This window comes from Spea bombifrons, chromosome 4, assembly GCF_027358695.1.
Source record: "Spea bombifrons isolate aSpeBom1 chromosome 4, aSpeBom1.2.pri, whole genome shotgun sequence".
Lineage (NCBI taxonomy): Eukaryota > Metazoa > Chordata > Amphibia > Anura > Pelobatidae > Spea > Spea bombifrons.
Window position 1 is genome coordinate 4,663,944 of NC_071090.1, and position 22,663 is coordinate 4,686,606.

Here is a 22,663-nt window from a genome sequence, read left to right on the forward strand (position 1 = left end):
ACCGGGGAGACCTCGGCAATCACAATCCGCTCTCATATTACCCTTTGAAGGTGCAGTCCCACTTAGACAAAACATTAACCGCACGCTAGGTAAATACCCCGGAGCAGATCTTTTTAGAAGCTTTTTCAGTTCCTATGGCAACAACCAATCGGCGCCTGCCTTTCTGTCACGTGACAATTAAGTGTTCCCAGCAAAAATTTTTTTAGATAAGAAGGCATTGCCCTAGGGCCATCAAACACTAACGGGGACGCTGCCCACCCACGTTGACTTTTGGGGGTACGTTGTGAATCTGGGGTACACCAGTTATTAGTGTAAATGAACCTGTAAGGGACTAAAGACCTATAGAAATGATAGCGCACCTGGAGGTGATTTACTGCCCCGGGGTGGGTATTAAGACACCGGGTGCAGAAAGACATCCCCCGGGTGGGTACATGTAGGGCCCCTCAGGGTGGTAAATAATAAAACTTGGAAGGGTGATACGGCCCTGGGTGCGGGCAGACATACCATGGGTGGATATCAGGATGCCAGCTGCAGATAAACTACCCCAAGGCGGGTATTAGGATACTTTGTGTTTATAGACTGCCGTAGGGTGGGTATCAGGATACTGGGTGCAGATTTGGCACCCTAGGGTAGGTATTAGTATATTGGGTGCAGATATACCCCAGTGGGGCAGTTATAGGGACAGCGGATGCAAATACCGTGGGTTGGGGCAAAGCATGACATTAGAGCATTGAGAGCGAGCAGAAATACCCCAGTACAGGGTATATTCCCACTCCGACTGGATAAACAGCGCCGTGGAGTATGATGGCGCTATACAAACTAATAAATCATAACAAATGGTATTTAATATAAATAGGGAATCCCGGGGTAAATACAGGCCATACAGGGCATATAGGGGGCATGGTTTGGATGATAACATAGGGCCACATGTCTGGACACAGCAGTGGGGGTTTGGGGCAGCTGAGTGCCCGCTCAGGGTAACTACAACAACACTACCGCAGCATGTGATGACGGACCGGTGAGTCTGACCGCAGCGCTGCTGCAGATACACAGATCTGTGCTTGGCCAATTAACACACCTGGGTGATAACCGGGCTCGGGGCAGATAGGTAGGTAGCGGGGTATATGCTAGGAGATGGTAGGGAAGGGGTTAATGGGGAAATTAGAAAGAACTGGTGTATTTGAAAAAGCGGGGCAAATAAGAGCTGGGGCAGATTAAAGGGTATTTATAATACGAATGGCTTTAATCCATCGTTTCCTGATCAATTTATACCAATACTGATGATTTAGGTATTGATGCAGGGGGGGGGCTGGGGTGGACAGGGCAGATTTAACACGTCACATGTTCTGAGGGTATGTCAGGGCAGGTGGGTGCACTGGGGACCCTGGGGGCAAATGTGGAGAGGTTCCTGGAACCAGTGACAGACAGTAGCGGAGGTGCTGGGGCAGATAGGTAGCCTGTGGGGTACTTAATGGTTAACCGGGGCATGCCATGAGGTGCTGGTGAGGTGACCCTGGAGGTGCCGGGGCAGATAGGCAGGCTGTGGGGTGTGTGGGGTGTTCCGGGAGCATGCGGGGCACGCAGGGGCTATTGGGGCAGATTATGAGGTACTGGAGAAGTATCTGCGTGCAGGGGCAGGAGATGGGGCAGATAGGCAGGCAGGAGACATATTAGGGCAGAGTCTCTCACGTGTCCGTGGGAATCCTCTTCTGGGCTCCGAGGGCTGCACATCCCGCGTGGAGGATCCACAGTAGAGTAAAGCTGCCCCACATGGTGCCCCCCGGGGGATCAGGCCATGTGGGGGTGACACAGGACGCACTCCAGGTGCTCCCCCCACTAATTATCCCCCCCTGTGCTGTCACTTGTACCCCCCACCCTCAGTATGGGCTTCACTTCTCCCCTCTAATGCCCCCCTGCCCCCCTCTCCCACCTGTCTCCCCGGGTCTGTCTGCTCCCCACTTCTCTCTCTCTCTCCCCCTCACTAGTTTGTCTGCTCTCCTCTCACAGATCCCTCTCTCTGATCACAGATAATCTGCAGGATCCTATCCAGGGGATTACAGACATCCCACTGACCAATCACAGCGCAGGAACCGCCTTCATATTAACCCTCTGGCTGCTGGAGCATTTACAAAATGAGAAAAAAAAAAGAATTATGCCCAATGCTTACTAAAACATCGAAGAATTAAAAATAATTACAGTTATTTATTATTATTATGGTTGCTGTAATTAATTATTATTATTATTATTGCTAAAGACTATAATGTATATATATATTCACAAATGTAAACATTCTTGCAAAAACATTGATGTATTAAAAATAATTACAAAGTTATTTATTATTATTATTATTATTGTTACTGTTATTAATTATTATTATTGCTAAAGACTATAATCTGTATATATATATATATTCACAAATCTAAACATGCTTGCATTAAGAATAATTACAAAATCATCATTAATATTAGTAATATCAATTTTAACATTAAGAAGAAATAATAATAATAATTATTATTATTATTATTATTGCTAAAGACTATAATCTATACATATTCACAATATTCTAAACACGCAGACATGATTCGAAATTCCTTTTCGTATCACCGAAAAGAGCAGTATTAAGGAAATAGTCACATTAATATATTTAACATTATTTAAATAATTGAATTCATATAATTCATATATTGTATGGAGCTCTTTTTATTGGGTTTTATCATTTTTTTTTGATTAAGTTATTTTGATGAATATCTCTCCTATTGCTTTTTTTTTTTGACACATACTTCTTCATTTATTTTTAGAAAATGTATATTTAGAAAAGCAGACATTTCTCTCTATATGTCCCCTATGGGCTCCGCGTGCGCTGGTGAAAACGCATTCCATATGCGGTATTCGTCTTTATTTTAAATAGTTTGGGTTCAAATCCTGGTTTTTAGGGTTTTTAAGGACGGGTGGTAATGCCCAATGTTGGTCAGTATTGTAGAAAACCAGTCCTGGACGTCTCGTCCTAGTGGCCCCCAAATGGTGCGGGCAAATGAAAAAATAGCTGGGGGGGAATCTAGCCTATTCATGCCTATGGGCCCCTGAGCTCTGGGGGACCCCTGCCCTGTTACAGTAGCATTACCGTCCAGGGTCCTGGAGCCAGGAGAGCGCCTCCCAGCATAGTGGCGTCACACAACATGACCACTCGTGTCAGAGCAAGAGGCCATAGGCTAAAACCAGAGGGTCAGAGGCTTAGATGTAATGTAAGGAGGTTTTACTGAAAAAAAAGTGGTTGATAAGTGGAACGACATCCCAGAACAGGTGGTAGAGGCGAATACAGCGAGGGGATTTAAACATGCATGGGATAGGCATACGGCTCCTGAATCTAAGACGAGACCAATGACTGATTAAGGTTTGAGTCTTTACAGCAGAAAAAAACTAGATATTTCATTATTTTTTGTCAGGGGCCCCAGAGGGCCCTAATCTGGCACAGATCAGCACTGGAGTCCCATTTAGGTCCAGAATGCGACTGCATGACTCCAATTCCAAATGCAAATAGGACTGGTCAAAACTGGGAAAATTAGGTGATATTCTGAAATTTACCCAATAATTTAATTTTTTTTTAAAAAAAAAACAGATTTAAAACATTTTTTATTTTATGGTCCTTGAAATCTGAATCAGATTTTCAAATCTAATTAATTTGCGTCCTGGAATGACATCTTCGCTTCATTTCTCAAAAAAACCCCTACCAGCTGCTCCTTTTTAACTTATATCATTTCCCTGCGGCTCAGATTTGATTTTTTTCTTTAAATTTATATTAAATCAGCAAAAAAAGAAAAGTGAAAAAAACAAATAATAGTTTCCTGTGCTTTCGTTCATTATCACAAAAATAAAAAATTATAATATTAAATACAGCTCCAGAGCCAGTCGTATTGTGATTATGTTTGTTTTTTTGTAAATTTATTGTACGGGCCAATAAAATATTGACCCTTTGACTGCCAGGGTAGTGGCAATTCTGGTGCATTCTATTCCATTGGTTTCCACGGTGATTGCTCCACAATTAGAACTTTGCCTTTTAGAAGTGTGGACCAAATGGCTTTCTGTATGAAGACCGAGTCTGGTGTCCCGAGGGACACTTTTGGTCTGGGGGTGTGGTTGGGGGTGTGGTTAGAGGTATGGCTGGGGTGGGGCTTCACCAGGACCTTTTATGTGACTTTGTGACCTGTTTGTGTAACCGAGTAAGAAATTTAGAAGAATGTATTTCATTTCCACATTTTCCTGCTGTTTCTATACACATTATCGGGGCTTTTAGGGCTGTAGAACCCTGCGATCCCCTCATACCCAGCAAACATTCCGAGCTTCTAGAAGAGAGGGGCATCAGGGGGAGGAAAAAGGGGCAGCAGGGATTTGGTGCCACTCTGTCTGTGCATTATATGACATATCTGGGAACTTGTGGGCTCCGGCTTCCTGGTGCCTACCCTTGTGGGACGCGGCCAGGACTGCCCACTGATGTCAGTGGGCGTTCCTGCTGATGTCAGTGGGCGTTCCCACTGACATCACAGGAAACACCCGTATTTTAAAGGTCATGACCGGTCCCCTCTCCCTCGACCCGGAGGATTCGAATCCCATAGATTTAAATGGACCCCTCAGCTCTTATATACATAGGGGGGGTTGGGACGGGAAAACTGCCTCCCCAACTGCCCCGACATCAAACTGAAGCCCCGAGCACTTAGTAGACGGGGTTAATTCTGCCCTCCGCTCTCACCTGATTCCTGCAAATCAATTGATGCTGATTGAGATGGAGAAACAGCCATATCCCACTCAGCAAAAATAAACACCAGTGGGGGGATGTGCCGGATAACAAGACAGGGAACCCACTCAGCAAAATGTTTGGAAGGCAGGAGGTGATGTCGGGGTGGGAGGCTGGCAGCGCGTAGACTGGGGGGTAAATTCATCGGAGCGGCCAACCTATCCATAGAGTCCACAGCAAAGATAATAACCGCAACCAACCGGGAGCCTTCTTTGGGCACATCGGCCCCATTCGGCCCCCATCTAGTCTGCCCGTTTCTCTTGCTGTAAAGACTCAAACCTTAATCAGTCGTTGGTCTCGTCTTAGATTCAGGAGCCGGATGTCTATGAGAGAAAGAAAGAGAGGCAGAGAGAGAGAGAGGGAAAGGCAGAGAGAGAGAGGGAGAGAGAGAGAGAGAGAGGGAGAGATGGAGAGAGAGGGAAAGGCAGGGAGAGAGGGAGAGAGGGAGAGGTTGGCGAAAACGTTCTGTTCTTTGAAAGCAGTCTCGGGGAAAATTCGCAGAGAAGCTGCCAAGTTTCTGAACCTCCTCTCGAGGCAAGAATTTCACTGCCAGATATTCCCATAATGCACCGGGGGAGGTATCCACGGGAGGATATAACCTCTAGTGTGCCACATTTATACCGAGGGATATTAATAACGCAGAGTACGGGGCTATCCCATAAGGCATTCACAATAATACACCATGTGAAGTGATTCCTTTTTCACCAGCCACTCATATCACTCACAGCCAAAAAAGTCCCTTTAACAGCTCATGTGATTGGACGATCCAGATGCCCCCGGCAAAAACAGGCCAAGATGCCCCCATCATGGAGGGTATGATTTAAAAAAAAAAGGTAGGGCATTGGGCAAAAAGGAATTGCCATGAACGGAAGTGGGCGTGGTTTAGGCTTTAAAGTGGGTGCAGCTTTATGGAAATAGGTGTGGTCTAAATGTGAGTGGGTGGGCAATAAAATAAAGTAGGTGGGCTGCAAAATAGAGAATAAGTTTTGAGAATTTAGAGACAAGACTGGGGGTGACGGGGCAGCACTGGGGGTGACGGGGCAGGACTGGGGGTGACGGGGCAATACTGAGGGTGACGGGGCAGCACTGGGGGTGACGGGGCAGCACTGGGGTGACTGGGAAGGACTGAGAGTGATGGGGCAGCACTGGGGGTGACGGAGCAGGAATGAGAGTGACGGGGCAATACTGAGGGTGACGGAGCAGGCCTGCCACTTTAAGGCCAGCAGCCACCTGATGACGTAGGCCGGCAGCTGGATGTGCGTGGCGGCACGTTATGTTTTTTTATGCTTACGTGGCATGCCCAGCCGGTGGCCGCACCGGTTCTGCAGCTGAAGTGGCAGATCCAGTGACTATGGGGTGCCGTTGTCCTAGATTTCCAGTCTGGGCCAGCTCAGAGGTCTCTTCTTCAGATAGCATCGAACCACGTTGGCCCAATAAAACGGATCAGCTTCATCTAAAGACTCCGTCTTGTCCCGGATCCATACTGAGACCTTTAGGGCCATAGGTCGCCGTGACCCACTCATGCCCACCCTATTTAAATGACTAAATAAATATCACCTAAAAAGGACTTCTTTCCTTAAAAAAAAATATCTCTTTCACTTTAGGAAGGACGGTGGGAAGGAAGGCCGGACAGACGGACATCTCGTGCTGACAGACAGGGAAGTAGATTAGGATCGCAAGGAAGAAGGAACAAATCAGGAATACTTGGAGACGGGGAGAATAAAGCAAGTTCCGAACAATGCCCCGCAACGTTAACCCTTTGTGTGTCAAACGGGCACAATGTACTCGGGCTTACTAAAGACTCAGCCCTTGTAATTTAAAGGGACAGTGACATGTATATCTAAATTATTTTTTATAATCGAAAAGCTATATTTGTCTAAAACCAGTTTATTGGATGAAGTGTGTGAGAAGGGTTAACCAGGGTCATGTTTTTATTTAAAGCGATGCTGTCCCTTTAAATTTAAAAGCCCCATTGGCCTGTTCTCCGGTTCCGCCTGCGCTATCTAATCACTGTCATGGGCTTAATTGTCTAAACAGGATTCATTGATTGCAAAGGAACTGAATCAGCTAACCAAGCACTAAAACACTTTATTTTATTTTTTTCTAAAAAAACCCTTTTTTTTTAATTCTTCCAGTAACGGAAAACAATAGTTTTTTTTTTTTTTTTTTAAATGTGACAACGAACTCCTATATAATCCTAAATTGTAAAGAGATACAGCACTGTTTTGGGGGGCTTCCCCCCCCCCAAAAACATCAAGGCATTGCAAAATATTTAACGTAATTTTTATTTATTTATTCTTGAAATCATTTAACCCTTCAAGGGCCAGAGGAAACTGGACAGCATCAATTTGTATTTTTTTTTTTAGAGTCATAAGGCTGATTGGGGGGGGGTTATACATGACTAAGGGCTTTGCCTAATTGTGTCCCGGGTGGTTAATAGGGTTTATTGAATCAGGGATGTGCTAGGAGTGCAGCAATTAGATCCCACGTGTCTTTGGATTAATCTCCATTAAACGCTCTGTCCCGTAGGGGAAACGGATCGGCTCGTCAGCACCGGGGACTTCAAGTGGAACTTTTGTCAAACCTTGCGAGAGCATTGGGGGGGGGGGACACCGAGCCTAGAGAAAGTCAGGGCTTTAAACGGTTAAACGAGCAATATTTAACCTTTTCCTCCTGTGCAGCTCTGAGGGTACCCGGGTAAGGATGGGCATTTCTATGCCAGTCACCAAACACAAGGCTACCCAAGAAGGTTACCCAAAAAATACATATTCCTTAGAGTGCCAAGTGTTTACAGGACTAGACTAAAGACTAGACAAGGGTTTACTAGGACTAGAGCAGAATTTACAAGGACTTACTAGGACTAGGCAAGGACTTACTAGGACTAGGCAAGGACTTACTAGGACTAGGCAAGGACTTACTAGGACTAGGCAAGGACTTACTAGGACTAGGCAAGGACTTACTAGGACTAGGCAAGGACTTACTAGGACTAGGCAAGGGACTAGAAAAGGACTTACGAGGACTAGACAAGGACTTACGAGGACTAGACTAAGGACTAGAAAATCCGATAGAGTTGCAAGGACTAGTCTAAGAACGAGACAAGGATTTGCTATATACGATGTAAATGGTCTTAATATAAAGTGTTTTCTTTTGTAGTTTAGTTATAATTACTAATACGTGTCTATAGAGTATTCTTTATTATATATATATATTTCTTTTATATAGCGCCATCATATTCCGCTGCGCTGTACAATAAATCTCTCTCTCTCAGAGGTCTAAAAATGCGCTCGCTTTCACGTCTGGCGTTATAAAAGGAACACATCTTCCAGAGAAGCCGATGTTATTATAAAACTTTAATGGCTTTTTAAATTTCAGCTTTTATTTGGTAGTAAAAACGTTACAAAAGGGAACAAAAAAACAAAACTTGACAATAGTGTCACTTGTCCGCAGGAATCTGTTCCTATTAGCAGTCAGTTGGAAAAACGCTGAGAAATACCGGGGCAAAACACGTTCATTCGTAGCCATATACAGTATAGATTTATTTTCATACTAAGATTCCACAATTCTATCTTGAGATCATTTCAGATTCCGTTTTCTGGAATTGTCCTGTAAAATCTCGAATATAATCCACATTTTCCCTGTTTCAGCACCCAAAACACAGGTGTATTAAAACAGCACAAACCTGGCCTGTGTATATAAACGTTTCTGGCGACATAAGTGTTAAAATAAGTTATACATTTTTGTATTACACCGGAGATTTTACAGGATTCGCTACAAAATCTACGTTTTCGCTGTCAATTAACGCCTGGTATTCAAACATTACACAGAAAAGAGGGGGGGGGAATGCAAAAATCGACAACTATTTGCATATATTCTCAAAATACAGGCCAGATCTCTAAATTCTGCAACCCCCCCCCCAAAAAAATCTCAAGTACCAAGAGCCACCTAGAGGCCACTCTCAGAATTACAACCTCAAAATATTTAGCTGCTCCCCAACATTCCCAACGAAAGGGCTAAAAAATAGAATTCTTGTCCAAAAATAGACGCGAAAAACTTAAAAATTACAACTGTCAGGAAAATATACATCTCTCTCGTTTTTCAATTGCAAATAACGGCAAGATACGTTTTCTTCGTCCAGTCTGAGACTCTCAAAGGGAAAGTCACAAGGTAACACGTTCTTTGGGTTCTAAAAATATTGTCCATTTAAGTGAAAAAAATGGCTTGCTTTTAGTTTTTATTGCCGGTCCCCTTATTGATAACCCATAGTTACATTATATATATATAAAGAACTAAGGGGGCATAACGCGTTTACAATCCTCTGGGTTTCAGAGGTTCACGGAGCCTCAGAACTCTCAGCCACAGCCGGCTGCGATCGCGCAAGTCCACGGATACGAAAGGAACGTTCTCGGTGCGGGAAGCAGAAGTTTAGATTTTTCTTCCAACGCTTCCCCCTCTCGCCAGCGTAGACAGGTAGGTCTCGTAGATAGTGTTCAGGAAGCTGTCATCATTCTGCAATAAATTAATCGATTAACTACAAGTGTATAATTATGTGTGCAAGTAACAGCATATAGATCAAAAAGTGATTACTGTATACAGCGCTGGGGGGTTATATTACTGTATACAGTGCTGGGGGTTATATTACTGTATACAGTGCTGGGGGTTACTACTGTATACAGCGCTGGGGGTTATATTACTGTATACAGCGCTGGGGGTTATATTACTGTATACAGTGCTGGGGTAATATTACTGTATACAGCGCTGGGGGGTTATTACTGTATACAGCGCTGGGGGTAATATTACTGTATACAGCGCTGGGGGGGTTATATTACTGTATACAGCGCTGGGGGTTATATTACTGTATACAGTGCTGGGGGTTATTACTGTATACAGTGCTGGGGGGTTATATTACTGTATACAGCGCTGGGGGGTTATATTACTGTATACAGCGCTGGGGGGTTATATTACTGTATACAGCGCTGGGGGGTTATATTACTGTATACAGCGCTGGGGGGATATATTACTGTATACAGCGCTGGGGGATATATTACTGTATACAGCGCTGGGGGATATATTACTGTATACAGCGCTGGGTGGTTATATTACTGTATACAGCGCTGGGTGGTTATATTACTGTATACAGCGCTGGGTGGTTATATTACTGTATACAGCGCTGGGGGTTATATTACTGTATACAGCGCTGGGGGTTATATTACTGTATACAGCGCTGGGGGTTATATTACAGTATACAGCGCTGGGGGTTATATTACAGTATACAGCGCTGGGGGTTATATTACTGTATACAGCGCTGGGGGTTATATTACTGTATACAGCGCTGGGGGTTATATTACTGTATACAGCGCTGGGGGGTTATATTACTGTATACAGCGCTGGGGGGTTATATTACTGTATACAGTGCTGGGGGGTTATACTACTGTAGACAGCACTGGGGGTTATATTACTGTATACAGCGCTGGGGGTAATATTACTGTATACAGCGCTGGGGGGGTTATATTACTGTATACAGCGCTGGGGGATATATTACTGTATACAGCGCTGGGGGATATATTACTGTATACAGCGCTGGGGGTTATATTACTGTATACAGCGCTGGGGGGGTTATTACTGTATACAGCGCTGGGGGTTATATTACTGTATACAGCGCTGGGGGTTATATTACTGTATACAGCGCTGGGGGTTATATTACTGTATACAGCGCTGGGGGTTATATTACTGTATACAGCGCTGGGGGTTATATTACTGTATACAGCGCTGGGGGTTATATTACTGTATACAGCGCTGGGGTTATATTACTGTATACAGTGCTGGGGGTTATATTACTGTATACAGCGCTGGGGGTTATATTACTGTATACAGCGCTGGGGGGTTATATTACTGTATACAGCGCTGGGGGGTTATATTACTGTATACAGCGCTGGGGGTTATATTACTGAATACAGCACTGGGGGTTATATTACTGTAGACAGCACTGGGGGTTATATTACTGTATACAGCGCCGGGGGGGTCATATTACTGTATACAGCGCCAAGGGGGGGGTCATATTACTGTATACAGCGCCAAGGGGGGGGTCATCACATTACATGTGCTCTCACCTGGATCAGATGCAGCAGGGTCCCCTTGAGCTGGCTTTTGGTAAGAATGCTGATCTGGTTACCGGCGCTACTACTGCAGGCCGGGGCATCTGGCGGCCCCGGGGGTAACAACAGCCCAGATGTTCCGTTTGAGGGCTCTTTGGAAGCCGGTGCTTTTGTTGCGTCGCTCGGCCTGCTCTGAACACTCGCTTGGGTGAATACGAGCGGGGACATTAGCAGAGCGGGGGACACTGTAGCCGGGATTCGCTGCGGAGATATTACCTGCTTGGAAGACAAACACAAAGTTAGCACATCTGCTCTTTTTACACATAATACGGAATTTGATGGCGCTATATAAAACAATAAATAATAATAATAAACCGGTAGCTAAGGGGGTAGTTACACGGGATTCTAAGCTGTAAATATTCTATTTGGTAACATGGTCTACACCTGTATCAGATCCATCAGGTCCATCGCCTACGCTACCATAAGCAGCGCTTGCCAGCCTGCTTACCTGGAACAGCGTATTGTGTTTTTCAGTCCCAGGAAATTTCTCTACCCAGGGAGTTTTCGCCCCGCTCTGGGTAACCACGGGGAACTTTGCCGCGAGGGCCGGTCTCGGACTGGAGTGCAGCTGTTGCTCCTGACGCACCAGGTTCAGCTTCTTCAGTAGCTCTTGCGGAGAGATGGCCCCGGAAGCTGCGGGAGGCTGCGACGAGAGCGGTAACTGGGGGGCCGGAGCCGAAGTCCTTTGGCTTTGCAGGCAGCTGTCATAATACGCGACAGTCGACGGCCCCACATCCTTTGCCGCCACGGAAGATCCCAGCCCACAAAAACTGTGGGAAGGGGCGAAACTATAAGAAGGGGCAGGAGGGCCCAGGTCCATTTGGGGCACTGTTACATGGGTACCGTGAAGCTTATGCAAGAGGCTTTCCCCACCTTCGTGGTCTTTGATGGAGAAAGAGGCTCCGGGTGCCACGGGCTGGAAAAGATCCGAGAGGATGCTGCCTGCCCCATGGAAGGTCCCGTTGTGGCACTGACGGTTTTCCGGGATTTCGGATACGGGGTGCAGGCTGTGGCCCCTCACCATCAATTTCTGGATTGCGGGGCACAGCTGGGTCTCGCTGTTCTCAGCGACCCGACTCTGGCTGGGTTCCTCGTACGAAAGAGACCGTACGACAGGGGGGCGCACCATGGTGGGCTCTGCCGGTTCTGCCCCTGCCTCCTGGCCTTTGTCTGGCTTCCCAAACAGAGCGGTGAGCGATAAATGCTGCGGCTCTGGATCCCCAAACTGTGCAGACAGATAAAACATACAGATCAACCATCTGCCCTTCCACAGTCCTCAAATCATTACATCCAGGGATGGAGTCCTGTACAGACATATCATACAATGCTATAACTAGTCTGTATCACGCTGCATAGGTCATAAGCCCCATGGATCAGCAGGGGGACTGTTATACAGAAGGCATAAGGATGATACTATGGTAAAAGAACAGATTTTAAGGTATCAATCTGTAAAGAAAAACTGTTTAAAATCTATACATTCTGTCACAGAACAAAAACTCTAAAATCCTGGAATCCTCTTGATTCATAGATTCACAAGCAATTTCACAAGACCTATAATATATATATATATATTCCTTTATATGACCTAGTCACTTTAAAATATTCCCGTTTTGTCCGTCGTACTTTGCCTGGCGGCTGCGTTGGGTCGCTGGGTTTCACTGCGATGGGTTTGATCAGGTTGGGGTTGCTGTAGATGGCCGACGAGCTGGTCATCATCTTGGGCTCCGAACTTGGCTTACACTAAAACAAGAACATAAAAGCTGAGAAGCTCCACTCCCTGTCCGGATGCTGACGTCCAAGTGGAACAACACAGCCAGCGAGCTGCACTCACTTTGGTATACTCATCCTTGGCTTTGGTTAGCATCTGCAAGATGTCTACTTCCTTCACTTCAGCTGAGTTGAGGGTCATTGGCGACAGCCCGGTGGGACCCCCCTGCTGTGCTTTCAGCTGCTCCTGTTGGGTCAGACTGAAGGAAAGACAATTAATGCAAACACACATAGCGGCACATAATGCAAACACATAGCGGCACATAACGCAAACACATAGCGGCACATAACGCAAACACACATAGCGGCACATAATGCAAACACACATAGCGGCACATAATGCAAACACACATAGCGGCACATAATGCAAACACACATAGCGGCGCGTAATGCAGCATTATATAGCTTTGTTAGGATAAATGATCAACTTGAACGCCTGCTTTTTTAGTCTCAGCCAGCAGGTGGCGACGGCAGATGACAAACCTGACCTGAAGCCGGCCGCATGGGACAGACAGAGCGCAGTCTCTTTAACGAGACGGGGCACAAAACAAGCAGACTCTTCCCTGTCTGCCCCTCCGATGCAGACAGGCAGCGGGAGAGGAGGAGCGGGGATCCTGCCACGAACAGGCAGTAAATCGGGACAATAAATTGTCACGCGCATCTTAACACATATGTGATCGACGGCGAAGCTGTCGAGAGGGTGTCAGATGGAGAGATCAGGGCGTGAGGACGCGCTGCTCGGCCCGGTGAATCACTACAGCATAAACTGCAAACCCGCACTTTTCTTTAGTGTCTCATTGCATGCCATGAGACGCAGCGAGCCTGAAAGGGCCCTATACCGTAAATTAACTGTAAGGGTGTGTGGCAGGGGTTAATATCTTCAAAAATACACCCTTCCACCATGATTCGACAAGTTCACCCGGTCAACAGGCTTGCACGCCATGGGCATGGGCATGGGCAGGTTAACATAGGGATCAATTTTCAACGGCTTTTTTCCTTTTTAAAATGATAAAGTACAGCGGTTAGGGGGCATATTTAAAAAAAAAAAAATAAAAAAAAAAAAAAAAGGGTTAAAAAAATTTCCAAATAGGCAAACTGGGCTCAGTTTTATAGGAAAGAGTTCCATTAATGACAATTAAAAATCATTAACCCTAATGGATTGTAAGCTCAGAGGAGCAGAGCCCTCCCCTCCTCCTGTACCTGTAAGTGCTTATGTTATTGTCAGTTTTAACATTATCATTAAAGTTTATTCTCGCCCTATTGTAATATATAAATAAAACGTAAAATAGTGTAATACATACCGACTATAAAGCTGCCAAGGAAAACACCGAGGACCCCACGCTGCCTATTTCCATTCATATGAAATACCCAGCTTACACTAAACTACAACTCCCATGATGCTCAGCAAGTATTCAAGAGATTCAAGTCTGGGGCAGCTATTGTTGCTCCAACGAAGCGTCACATGACACGCGTGTAGCCCACCCTGTTTCTTGGCGGTAAAAGGTTGCATGTTCCGCAGATCAGAGACGGGCTACTTACTTCTTCATTAGCTCCGCGAGCCTTCTACATTCTTCTTTGTCGTAAAACCAGATTCCGTAGATGCAGACTGTAAGAGAAAGCACGGGAGCGCAGGTTACTACCACCCTCCATAACACACATTATATATATATATATATATATCTATATATATATATATATATCTCTGTCTATCTATATATATTTCAATTTAAAAGCAATCATTCACCGAACACGTTATTATTGAGAGGGTAGTAGATAAGTGGAACTACCTCCCAGACAGACTAGATGGGCAATGTGCTCACCTGCCTTTAAATGATTTGTTTTCCCTCTCACTAGTAGCCTAAGTCACGGAAATCTGTGAAACTAAACGTTTTTCCCCAAACTGAGCAGTGGGAGCTTTACATGTAATTGAATAGGAGCTACTGCTCACACACCACTGAGACGATGCTTTACGGCAAGGCTTATGAAGTCCGTTCCTCCATAGACTTATTCATTAGTGTGACCAGCTGGGTGATTAGGACCGAGTCATTCTATTGTCCCCCACAGGCAGTATGATAAGGAGTTGGGGTGTTTAATACATTGGGGGTTCAGATAACAGAGCGAGAATCATACAAACGGCTGATATGCAGCTGCCTATTTATATTTTATTCTGAAAAAACTTTTTATTAATAAAAAAAAGGGGCAATATATTTGAAAACTGTTTTTTAGTATTAATAGACTATTAAGAAAGATTTGCGTGCGTGTAAATTTATTTATTTAAAAAAATAATACAAATCTTGTTGATATTAAATTTTAGAAAAAATAAATAAATAAAACTTGCGACTTTATCCCGGGGTTAAACTACAATAATAATAAAATAATAATGAAAATAAAAAGTTACCGTGGTTTGAGACACCGGGGTCTCTGGCCGTTATCGGCGCACCCCGCGTAAACCTGTTTTTATTTTATGATCTGTTCTTTCCATTGGATCACCCCCCCCTCCCCGACGCGGTGCCGAGCTGTATAAATATTTGGCTGCTAGCATTTCTCCGGCACTCAGGCGAGCGGCGCTACAATCAGCACCGAGCGCATCCATCAGGGACACGGATTCCATTCGCACTCGGATACAAGGCGTGAAGCGTAAATGGGGCGACGCGTTACGGGGCGGGCGAGGGGCGAGGGCTCGTGTTTGCTCATTCCGCGCTTCCTGGATTTGATCTGATTAGACGGTAACTGGGATACGCGGGGTTAAAGAGCAGGCCGCGGACGTAACGAGGCTCTACGAAGAAGGCTACTTCCAAACGGATGGCTAAACGGCAGGAATACAGCCCAAAAATCCCTACTCGTACCCGGCGTGCCCTCTCTTACATCGCATCGAGTGGGGCGGCAGATAAAACCCATCTACCCGGCCGCAAAAACTTTAATCTCCGGTCTCCTTTCTTCAGATTTCTTCCACTTTGGTTACGGCCGCGCAGGGTGCAAACAATCAGAATGCCTGAATTACAGCGAGGATCATGAGAACAACATTTTATAAAAGTGTATTTATAACGACTGATCCCAGGAGCGCTCTACACCTCTAATCAAGCAGATTTAGTAATATACCCCCCCAGCGCTGTATACAGTAATATATCACCCCCCCAGCGCTGTATACAGTAATATAACCCCCAGCGCTGTATACAGTAATATAACCCCCAGCGCTGTATACAGTAATATACCCCCCCAGCGCTGTATACAGTAATATAACCCCCAGAGCTGTATACAGTAATATAACCCCCAGAGCTGTATACAGTAATATAACCCCCCCAGCGCTGTATACAGTAATATAACCCCCAGCGCTGTATACAGTAATATAACCCCCAGCACTATATACAGTAATATAACCCCCAGAGCTGTATACAGTAATATAACCCCCCAGCACTGTATACAGTAATATAACCCCCAGCGCTGTATACAGTAATATAACCCCCAGCGCTGTATACAGTAATATAACCCCCAGCGCTGTATAAAGTAATATAACCCTCCAGCGCTGTATACAGTAATATAACCCCCAGCGCTGTATACAGTAATATAACCCCCCAGCGCTGTATACAGTAATATAACCCCCCAGCGCTGTATACAGTAATATAACCCCCCCAGCACTGTATACAGTAATATAACCCCCCAGCGCTGTATACAGTAATATAACCCCCAGCGCTGTATACAGTAATATAACCCCCCAGCGCTGTATACAGTAATATAACCCCAGCGCTGTATACAGTAATATAACCCCCAGCGCTGTATACAGTAATATAACCCCCCAGCGCTGTATACAGTAATATAACCCCCAGCGCTGTATACAGTAATATAACCCCCAGCACTGTATCCAGTAATATAACCCCCAGCGCTGTATACAGTAATATAACCCCCCAGCGCTGTATACAGTAATATAACCCCCCAGCGCTGTATACAGTAATATAACCCCCCAGCGCTGTATACAGTAATATAACCCCAGCACTGTATACAGTAATATAACCCCCCCAGCGCTGTATACAGTAATATACCCCCCAGCGCTGTATACAGTAATATAACCCCCCGGCGCTGTATACAGTAATATAACCCCCCAGCGCTGTATACAGTAATATAACCCCCAGCGCTGTATACAGTAATATAACCCCCCAGCGCTGTATACAGTAATATAACCCCCCCAGCGCTGTATACAGTAATATAACCCCCCAGCGCTGTATACAGTAATATAACCCCCAGCGCTGTATACAGTAATATAACCCCCCAGCGCTGTATACAGTAATATAACCCCCAGCGCTGTATACAGTAATATAACCCCCAGCGCTGTATACAGTAATATAACCCCCAGCGCTGTATACAGTAATATAACCCCCAGCGCTGTATACAGTAATATAACCCCCCAGCGCTGTATACAGTAATATAACCCCCCAGCGCTGTATACAGTAATATAACCGCCCAGCGCTGTATACAGTAATATAACCCCCCCAGCGCTGTATACAGTAATATAACCCCCCAGCGCTGTATACAGTAATATAACCCCCCAGCGCTGTATACAGTAATATAACCCCCCCAGCGCTGTATACAGTAATATAACCCCCCATGCTCAAACTTCACACTGAGCTGATGCTTTATGACAATAAAGATGACTTCACTTTTTCCCTTACCACATATCCCTAAACTGCTCATAAATTTCCCTCGGCTATTAAGACCCGGGTACTCTATTGTATTCTTATCTTGATTTAGATAACAGATCGGGGAGGATCCAGAGCCGCTACGCAGCTTTTACGCATACGGCGTTTCAAAAAAAAAAAAAAAAACACTGCGAAAACACAGAAAATGACTTTTTTACAGGATTAAGTGATATTATTACTATAGCAGACGGCCCCCCAATAAAATCACAGCTTAGTGAAGCTCGTGTAATGATCCTTCTGACCTTCGTATTGATAAGGGTGATTGATATCTCGGGCCAAAAGTCGCGCAGGACGCCCATATTTGCTGCCGCGATGGCGGGTCGGATCCCGGTTGGTCCGGCGGTTCTTGCGCTGGTCGGATAGAAGTTTCTCCTGCACCCACTTTAAACATGAGAGCTCCTATCGGGGCGAGCGGCGGCAGGTTACAGAAAGCAGAGCCCCCTCCTGACTCCGTGAAGTAGGCAGATGACAGGCAGACATTGTCCATCTCCCCACAGGTCCCAATCAGAAATACTACACTGGAGCAGCTCCGAGGACCCGAGATAGCACGGAACAGCGGGGAGGAAAAACAAAACCTCAACCAGACCCTCAGAGGACTCGCGAGAGACAGGGCAACCAACATGTGGCTTTGTGCCTGCTGCTGATCCCTGGAACCTTCATGCAACAGACATTAAAAAACAACAAAAAAAAAAACCACTTGATTTATTTAAGTTTTGTTTTTCTGAGAAGTTTGGCTACCCAGCAGCGATGTTTCGGACTATCATACGCCGGGCCACCGGGACGTACCAGCCCATGCCCAGGGACATGCCGCCGCGGACCAGCCTGAGCTGTAAAGGCAACGTGATATCCGAGACGGAACTCGACTACGTCCACATCCCTCCGGGAGGTAGGTGACCGCCGCCGATTCATTCATTAACTAATGCTTAATAATTATAGTAATTCTCAATGAGAGAAGCAGACCAAGGGAAAGGCGGTTATTACATATTGTGTTATATAGCGCCATCATATTCCGCAGCGCTGTACAGCGGGTTTCGGGAGCAACTTGCACCAAGACGTGGTACCTGTAATCCATAATTTTAAGGGTAAAAAAACCCTAGAATAGGGATATCGACAGCTCGGAAATTCATGTTTCTTAAGATGTTGAGTTATTTATTTTTTCTGGACGATGAGCCAAGCGCATGTAAGACGGATTTTAGTGAATAAAACCCCCTGTACTTGCGCAGCTTGGAAGCGAGATAAGCGATAAGCGGTAAAATAACAACACGGGGTTTAGCGAAGTGCAGGAGGAAGCAATTTTTGATTGAAATAGAAGCCTTGAAGTCATCGCCGGGGATTTACTAAAGCGCCGGATTAACAGTCCGAGGAGCCGATGCACCCGGTGAGATACCAACCGATGACAAAATAACTCAACGCCAAGGAGGCTGCACCGGCTGCGTCTGCCTAACGGGGTATATTTACTATCATAACCCAATAAATTACCCATAAGAACAGAGAACCGCAAGAGGAGCGTTTATAAATCCCGGTATCCATTGGGGGCGACGGCAACGCAGACATTCTCGGTACTAATGTCGGTTCCATCAGCCAAACAGAAGAAAGAGAGCAAGAAAGACCCAAAAGAAGCAAGGAGGACACTTCTACTCCCCACTCACCATCTTGAATTACAAGACACCGATTGTCGGTTGTTAAAAATGTTCACTTCTGAAATGTTGCCTCCCCCCCTTCTGTTCCCATTTCTCTCTCTCACACCCAAGTAAGATAAGCCTTTCAGGTCTTATCTGACTGCACTGCGGTGCAGAAATAGAAAGGCTGCCTGCATTTTCACCTCCAGCAAACAGATCAACTGAATGAAGCTGAAGGAAGATCCTGGAGTAATGACGAGAAACTACTTTACAGAAAAGACGTCGAAGCGCGGACCGGCCCTCCTGCCGATGGGATAAGGAGACGCGCGGCGATGTCTTAAGAATCGCCTTTAAGATTAATTTCACCTTTTTGCTACATATAAGGCAACAAGACCACCCGACAAAGTAACCTCGGGCCCCGCGTCACACGGGAACCTTGCGAAGGGCCACAAAAAGCATTAGTTCATCACATGGTGAATGTAGAGCGGGGGCTCTAATTTGGTGCTGTGCCTGGGCCCTGGGGCATCTTAATCCATCTCTGGGTGTCAGTGCTTCCTTATCTCCGTATATTTGTGGGTGTTCCAGGCCCTCAGAATGACGCGGCCCCCGCAGTCCTCCAACCTCTCTCGAAAACGAAAATAAATAAATAAAGCCATCATCCCCGCGACGTACCGCAATTATCCCGTTACGCAGTGTAGATCTCACAAATACCATTAATCACGCGTGTAGAGAAAAGGACATCCCGCGTGAGAACGCGTAATCTTTGGAAAAGCACCGGATGGGCGTTAAAGGCACAAAACCCCACGGCGGGCTGAATGTTTGTTAAACGTGCCCGCGTGTGCCCACTCCGTGCCCCGCGGCACCCGTAACCCGCTCGAGGGAATAATCACACGCAAACAACGGCAAGAGCCGTTTGTGTGGGGCTCGCAGATCAACAAATGGTTTGCTTTGGACATACAACGATGCGCTGGCAGTGCAGAGGTTAATCTGGTATATATGCATTAAAGCGCATGCGACGGTCCCTTAATGCACATAAAAGTACTTTGCTATGTATTCTATGTTGGTCGGGGTGATTCGGACACTAGATCGCCCCTTTAAACCACATCAAGCACCGTCACAGCTTTCTAGAAGCTCGTCTGTAGCTGTCCCTATAAACCCACTTTATGAATCAATCTCGGGGATTACGTCCTGTATACATGCGCGATGACGCTGCATTCCCCGCACAGACATGGATATACTTAATACAGTGTGTGTGTTTTGCGAGGTTAATGCCTAGGGGGCCTACGGGGCAGGTGGCATGGCAGGCTCCCTGCATTTAATGTTTGTTCTCGGTAATTATAGATGCGATGCAGCGATGCAGCTGGCGTTTCCCTGTCTGGGTGGTTCTCTTACTGTCAGAGGGAGCGCGTCTCGAAGGATCCTTCCTTGAAGTAAATAAGATGCTCACGCCGAGCCGCGCTATATAGGTCTGTGGAAGTATAGAGCCGACACATAATGCAGCAGATACCAGAACCGTATGTAGAAGAAGAGTGGTACTTGATCCTTGGGTTTTAGGTATAATAATAATTAAATAATTATTATTATTAAATAATAATAAGCGATTCTGGTGCAATGGCTTAAAAGCGGTTTCGTCGCCAGCAACCAAGGGAACGACGCTTGCTCATTGGACCGCTTTTCAGCATCATTTCTGATTGAACGGGTCCTCATCACTGGGCGCAGAACCTGCTTTCTTTTAGACGGAAAATGATCCAATGCTTTGGATACTCAACATGTATCCAAATAGCCGATGCTTGCAAACAGGTGTGATCAGATGCAAGCCTGTTGAAAGCACGGACTGCTTTAATTTTCCTCTGCAACACTGAATCAGCGTAGAGGTTTCCGTGCGTTCGTTGCTTGATAGAATGTCTGATTTCCCAACATCACATTTTTATTATTTGCTTTAGATAGAAAGTTAAATGAGAGGATAAGCCAGAGACCCAGAAATATCGAGTGCTAACCCTGAATTCAGAGTGCCCATACAGAAAAGGTACAAATATATATATATATAATATATATATAATATATATATATATATAATATATATATAATATATATATAATACATATAGCATAAAAGACATTTAATTGTGTCCTATCTCCATATACACTACCTAAATATATAAAGTCCTTCTAAAATACTAAACCCTCTGTAAGGTCTGTTTAACGTTAGTTTAAAATTTACTAATTTAAATACCTGTCCTGCTTTCGAAGCCTGAAAGCGGAGGGAGGTATGCATTGAGGTTTGCTTACGTATAATGAATCAGTCATGCCAATTTTATTTATAACTTCCTAACATAATGGAAATGAAGTCCTTATAGCTATATACATGTTACTCAAACTCCTGCATTCGTAAGCAGGCTTAAGAAAAAGTGGCCAAGCGTCATTTCTCAACGAAACGGCACCCAGATGTGATTAAGAAGACGAAGACAATGACTGCCCCCCATTACTCACATCTGGCATTCCGATACAGCAGGAAGGGGTCTTGAAGCTGAAAGTCCAAATCTTTAGTGATGGGCTCAGTCCGATTTTCCATGCTAAGGCGATTCATAATTGTGAATCCATGCTTGGGGGACGCAGATCTAAACGGCCAGAATAAAAAACAGAATGTTAATTACGCTCTGCCATACAATACAAGCGTGTGAGTGTAATATACCCATTATATATTTCTATATATATATATATATATAAATATATACATCCACACAAATGTACAAGCTTTAAAGTCACAATCAGCCCTACCTTCCCATGTACTTTGACATGATAAGGACATGTACACACACATATATGTATATATATTGAACGTACATCAGCCCGGAGGAGGACTCACCTCGTATAAACAAATAATGTTCCTTCCACATCCGTCTTTTCCTTTAAAAAACAAAAAGTAAACAAGTTTGGTTAGAAGCAGATAAAAAACACACAGTTAGAAGCAGGGGTATCCAGGTATAGCTCCTATGATGCTCAGCCAGCCAGGGCATTGCCATACACAAGTATTACACCAGATAATAAACACTGTTTATCCATTATAAATTCTCAGGCTATTTGTACTCTACAACTCCCTGCTTTAGGCTGGCTGGCTGTGATGGGAGTTGAAGCTTAAGCCCACAATAATGTATGTTTTGTGGGGGTTACTTTCTTGTCTACTTGTACCAACGTCTTATTTTGTGTCCCGGTCCCCCCCGAGGCCCATGCTCTGCCTGCGTCTCTCTCCCTTCTCCTCCGAGTCACTCACCCATTCATTCGCCACATGACTGAAGGTGTACAGAGCCACCTGGCTGGCGACGTCCACGATGCCGCGAATATAAGGGTCCTGCTGCTTTAAAGCAGCCAAGCTTATGTCGAAACCGCGGCCGAGGGAGCCGCTCCCGGAGGCTGCCATCTTCCTTCGGCCAAGGCCAGGCCTGAGAGAGCGAGCGCAGAGTCAAAGCCAGGGCTCGCAATCGAGAGCCGAGAACGGTTACCCATAGCAACAGCAAAGCGGGCATGGACCAGGATCATTTAGAATAGGCAAATGAGATGAAGATGATGATGATAATAGATAGATGCATATTCTAATTCCTGCACCTGTTTACAATATAATTAATAGCATTAAGTTTTTTTTTTTAAT

General features: G+C 45.3%; 3 protein-coding genes across 7 annotated transcripts in view; 1 reads left to right on the top strand and 2 right to left on the bottom strand.

The window, feature by feature from the left end:
* Positions 1-1,802, bottom strand: part of CACNA2D4 (calcium voltage-gated channel auxiliary subunit alpha2delta 4) — a 57,003-nt gene extending 55,201 nt beyond the window's left edge. Inside the window, exon 1 of the mRNA XM_053464369.1 lies at positions 1,690-1,802. Within this exon, the coding sequence (XP_053320344.1) occupies positions 1,690-1,772 (83 nt within the window). The 5' untranslated portion in view covers positions 1,773-1,802. The remainder of the gene's footprint in view (positions 1-1,689) is intronic.
* Positions 1,803-9,147: 7,345 nt separating this feature from the next.
* DCP1B (decapping mRNA 1B) lies at positions 9,148-22,458 on the bottom strand. Of its 3 annotated transcripts, none has more exons than XM_053461813.1 (9): positions 22,289-22,458; positions 21,884-21,924; positions 21,508-21,635; positions 14,248-14,314; positions 12,773-12,908; positions 12,565-12,681; positions 11,390-12,166; positions 10,897-11,157; positions 9,148-9,295 (listed from the first exon to the last, which is right to left on the bottom strand). In XM_053461813.1, the coding sequence occupies exons 1-9, from the start codon at positions 22,433-22,435 to the stop codon at positions 9,212-9,214; spliced, it is 1,758 nt and encodes a 585-aa protein (XP_053317788.1). In that variant the 5' UTR covers positions 22,436-22,458; the 3' UTR covers positions 9,148-9,211. The 3 variants fall into 3 exon arrangements, with proteins under 3 accessions (XP_053317788.1, XP_053317787.1, XP_053317789.1); XM_053461812.1 differs by having other exon boundaries at positions 10,897-11,160; XM_053461814.1 differs by lacking the exon at positions 12,565-12,681 and having other exon boundaries at positions 10,897-11,160.
* CACNA1C (calcium voltage-gated channel subunit alpha1 C) overlaps positions 18,106-22,663 on the top strand; it is a 155,528-nt gene continuing 150,970 nt past the window's right edge. For all 3 annotated transcript variants that reach the window (XM_053461817.1, XM_053461816.1, XM_053461815.1), the window contains exon 1: positions 18,106-18,285. In XM_053461817.1, coding sequence (XP_053317792.1) covers positions 18,147-18,285 — 139 coding nt within the window. In that variant the 5' untranslated portion in view covers positions 18,106-18,146. The remainder of the gene's footprint in view (positions 18,286-22,663) is intronic.

Bases quoted from the DNA above. Each gene is read 5' to 3' on its own strand.
- DCP1B (XM_053461812.1), bottom strand. From the start codon at position 22,435: ATGGCAGCCTCCGGGAGCGGCTCCCTCGGCCGCGGTTTCGACATAAGC. The intron at 12,682-12,772 runs GTGAGTGCAGCT...TTCTTGTTTTAG, and splicing joins CCAAGGATGAGTATACCAAA to TGTAAGCCAAGTTCGGAGCC. The intron at 12,167-12,564 runs GTACGACGGACA...CTGTCTGCACAG, and splicing joins CAACGCAGCCGCCAGGCAAA to TTTGGGGATCCAGAGCCGCA.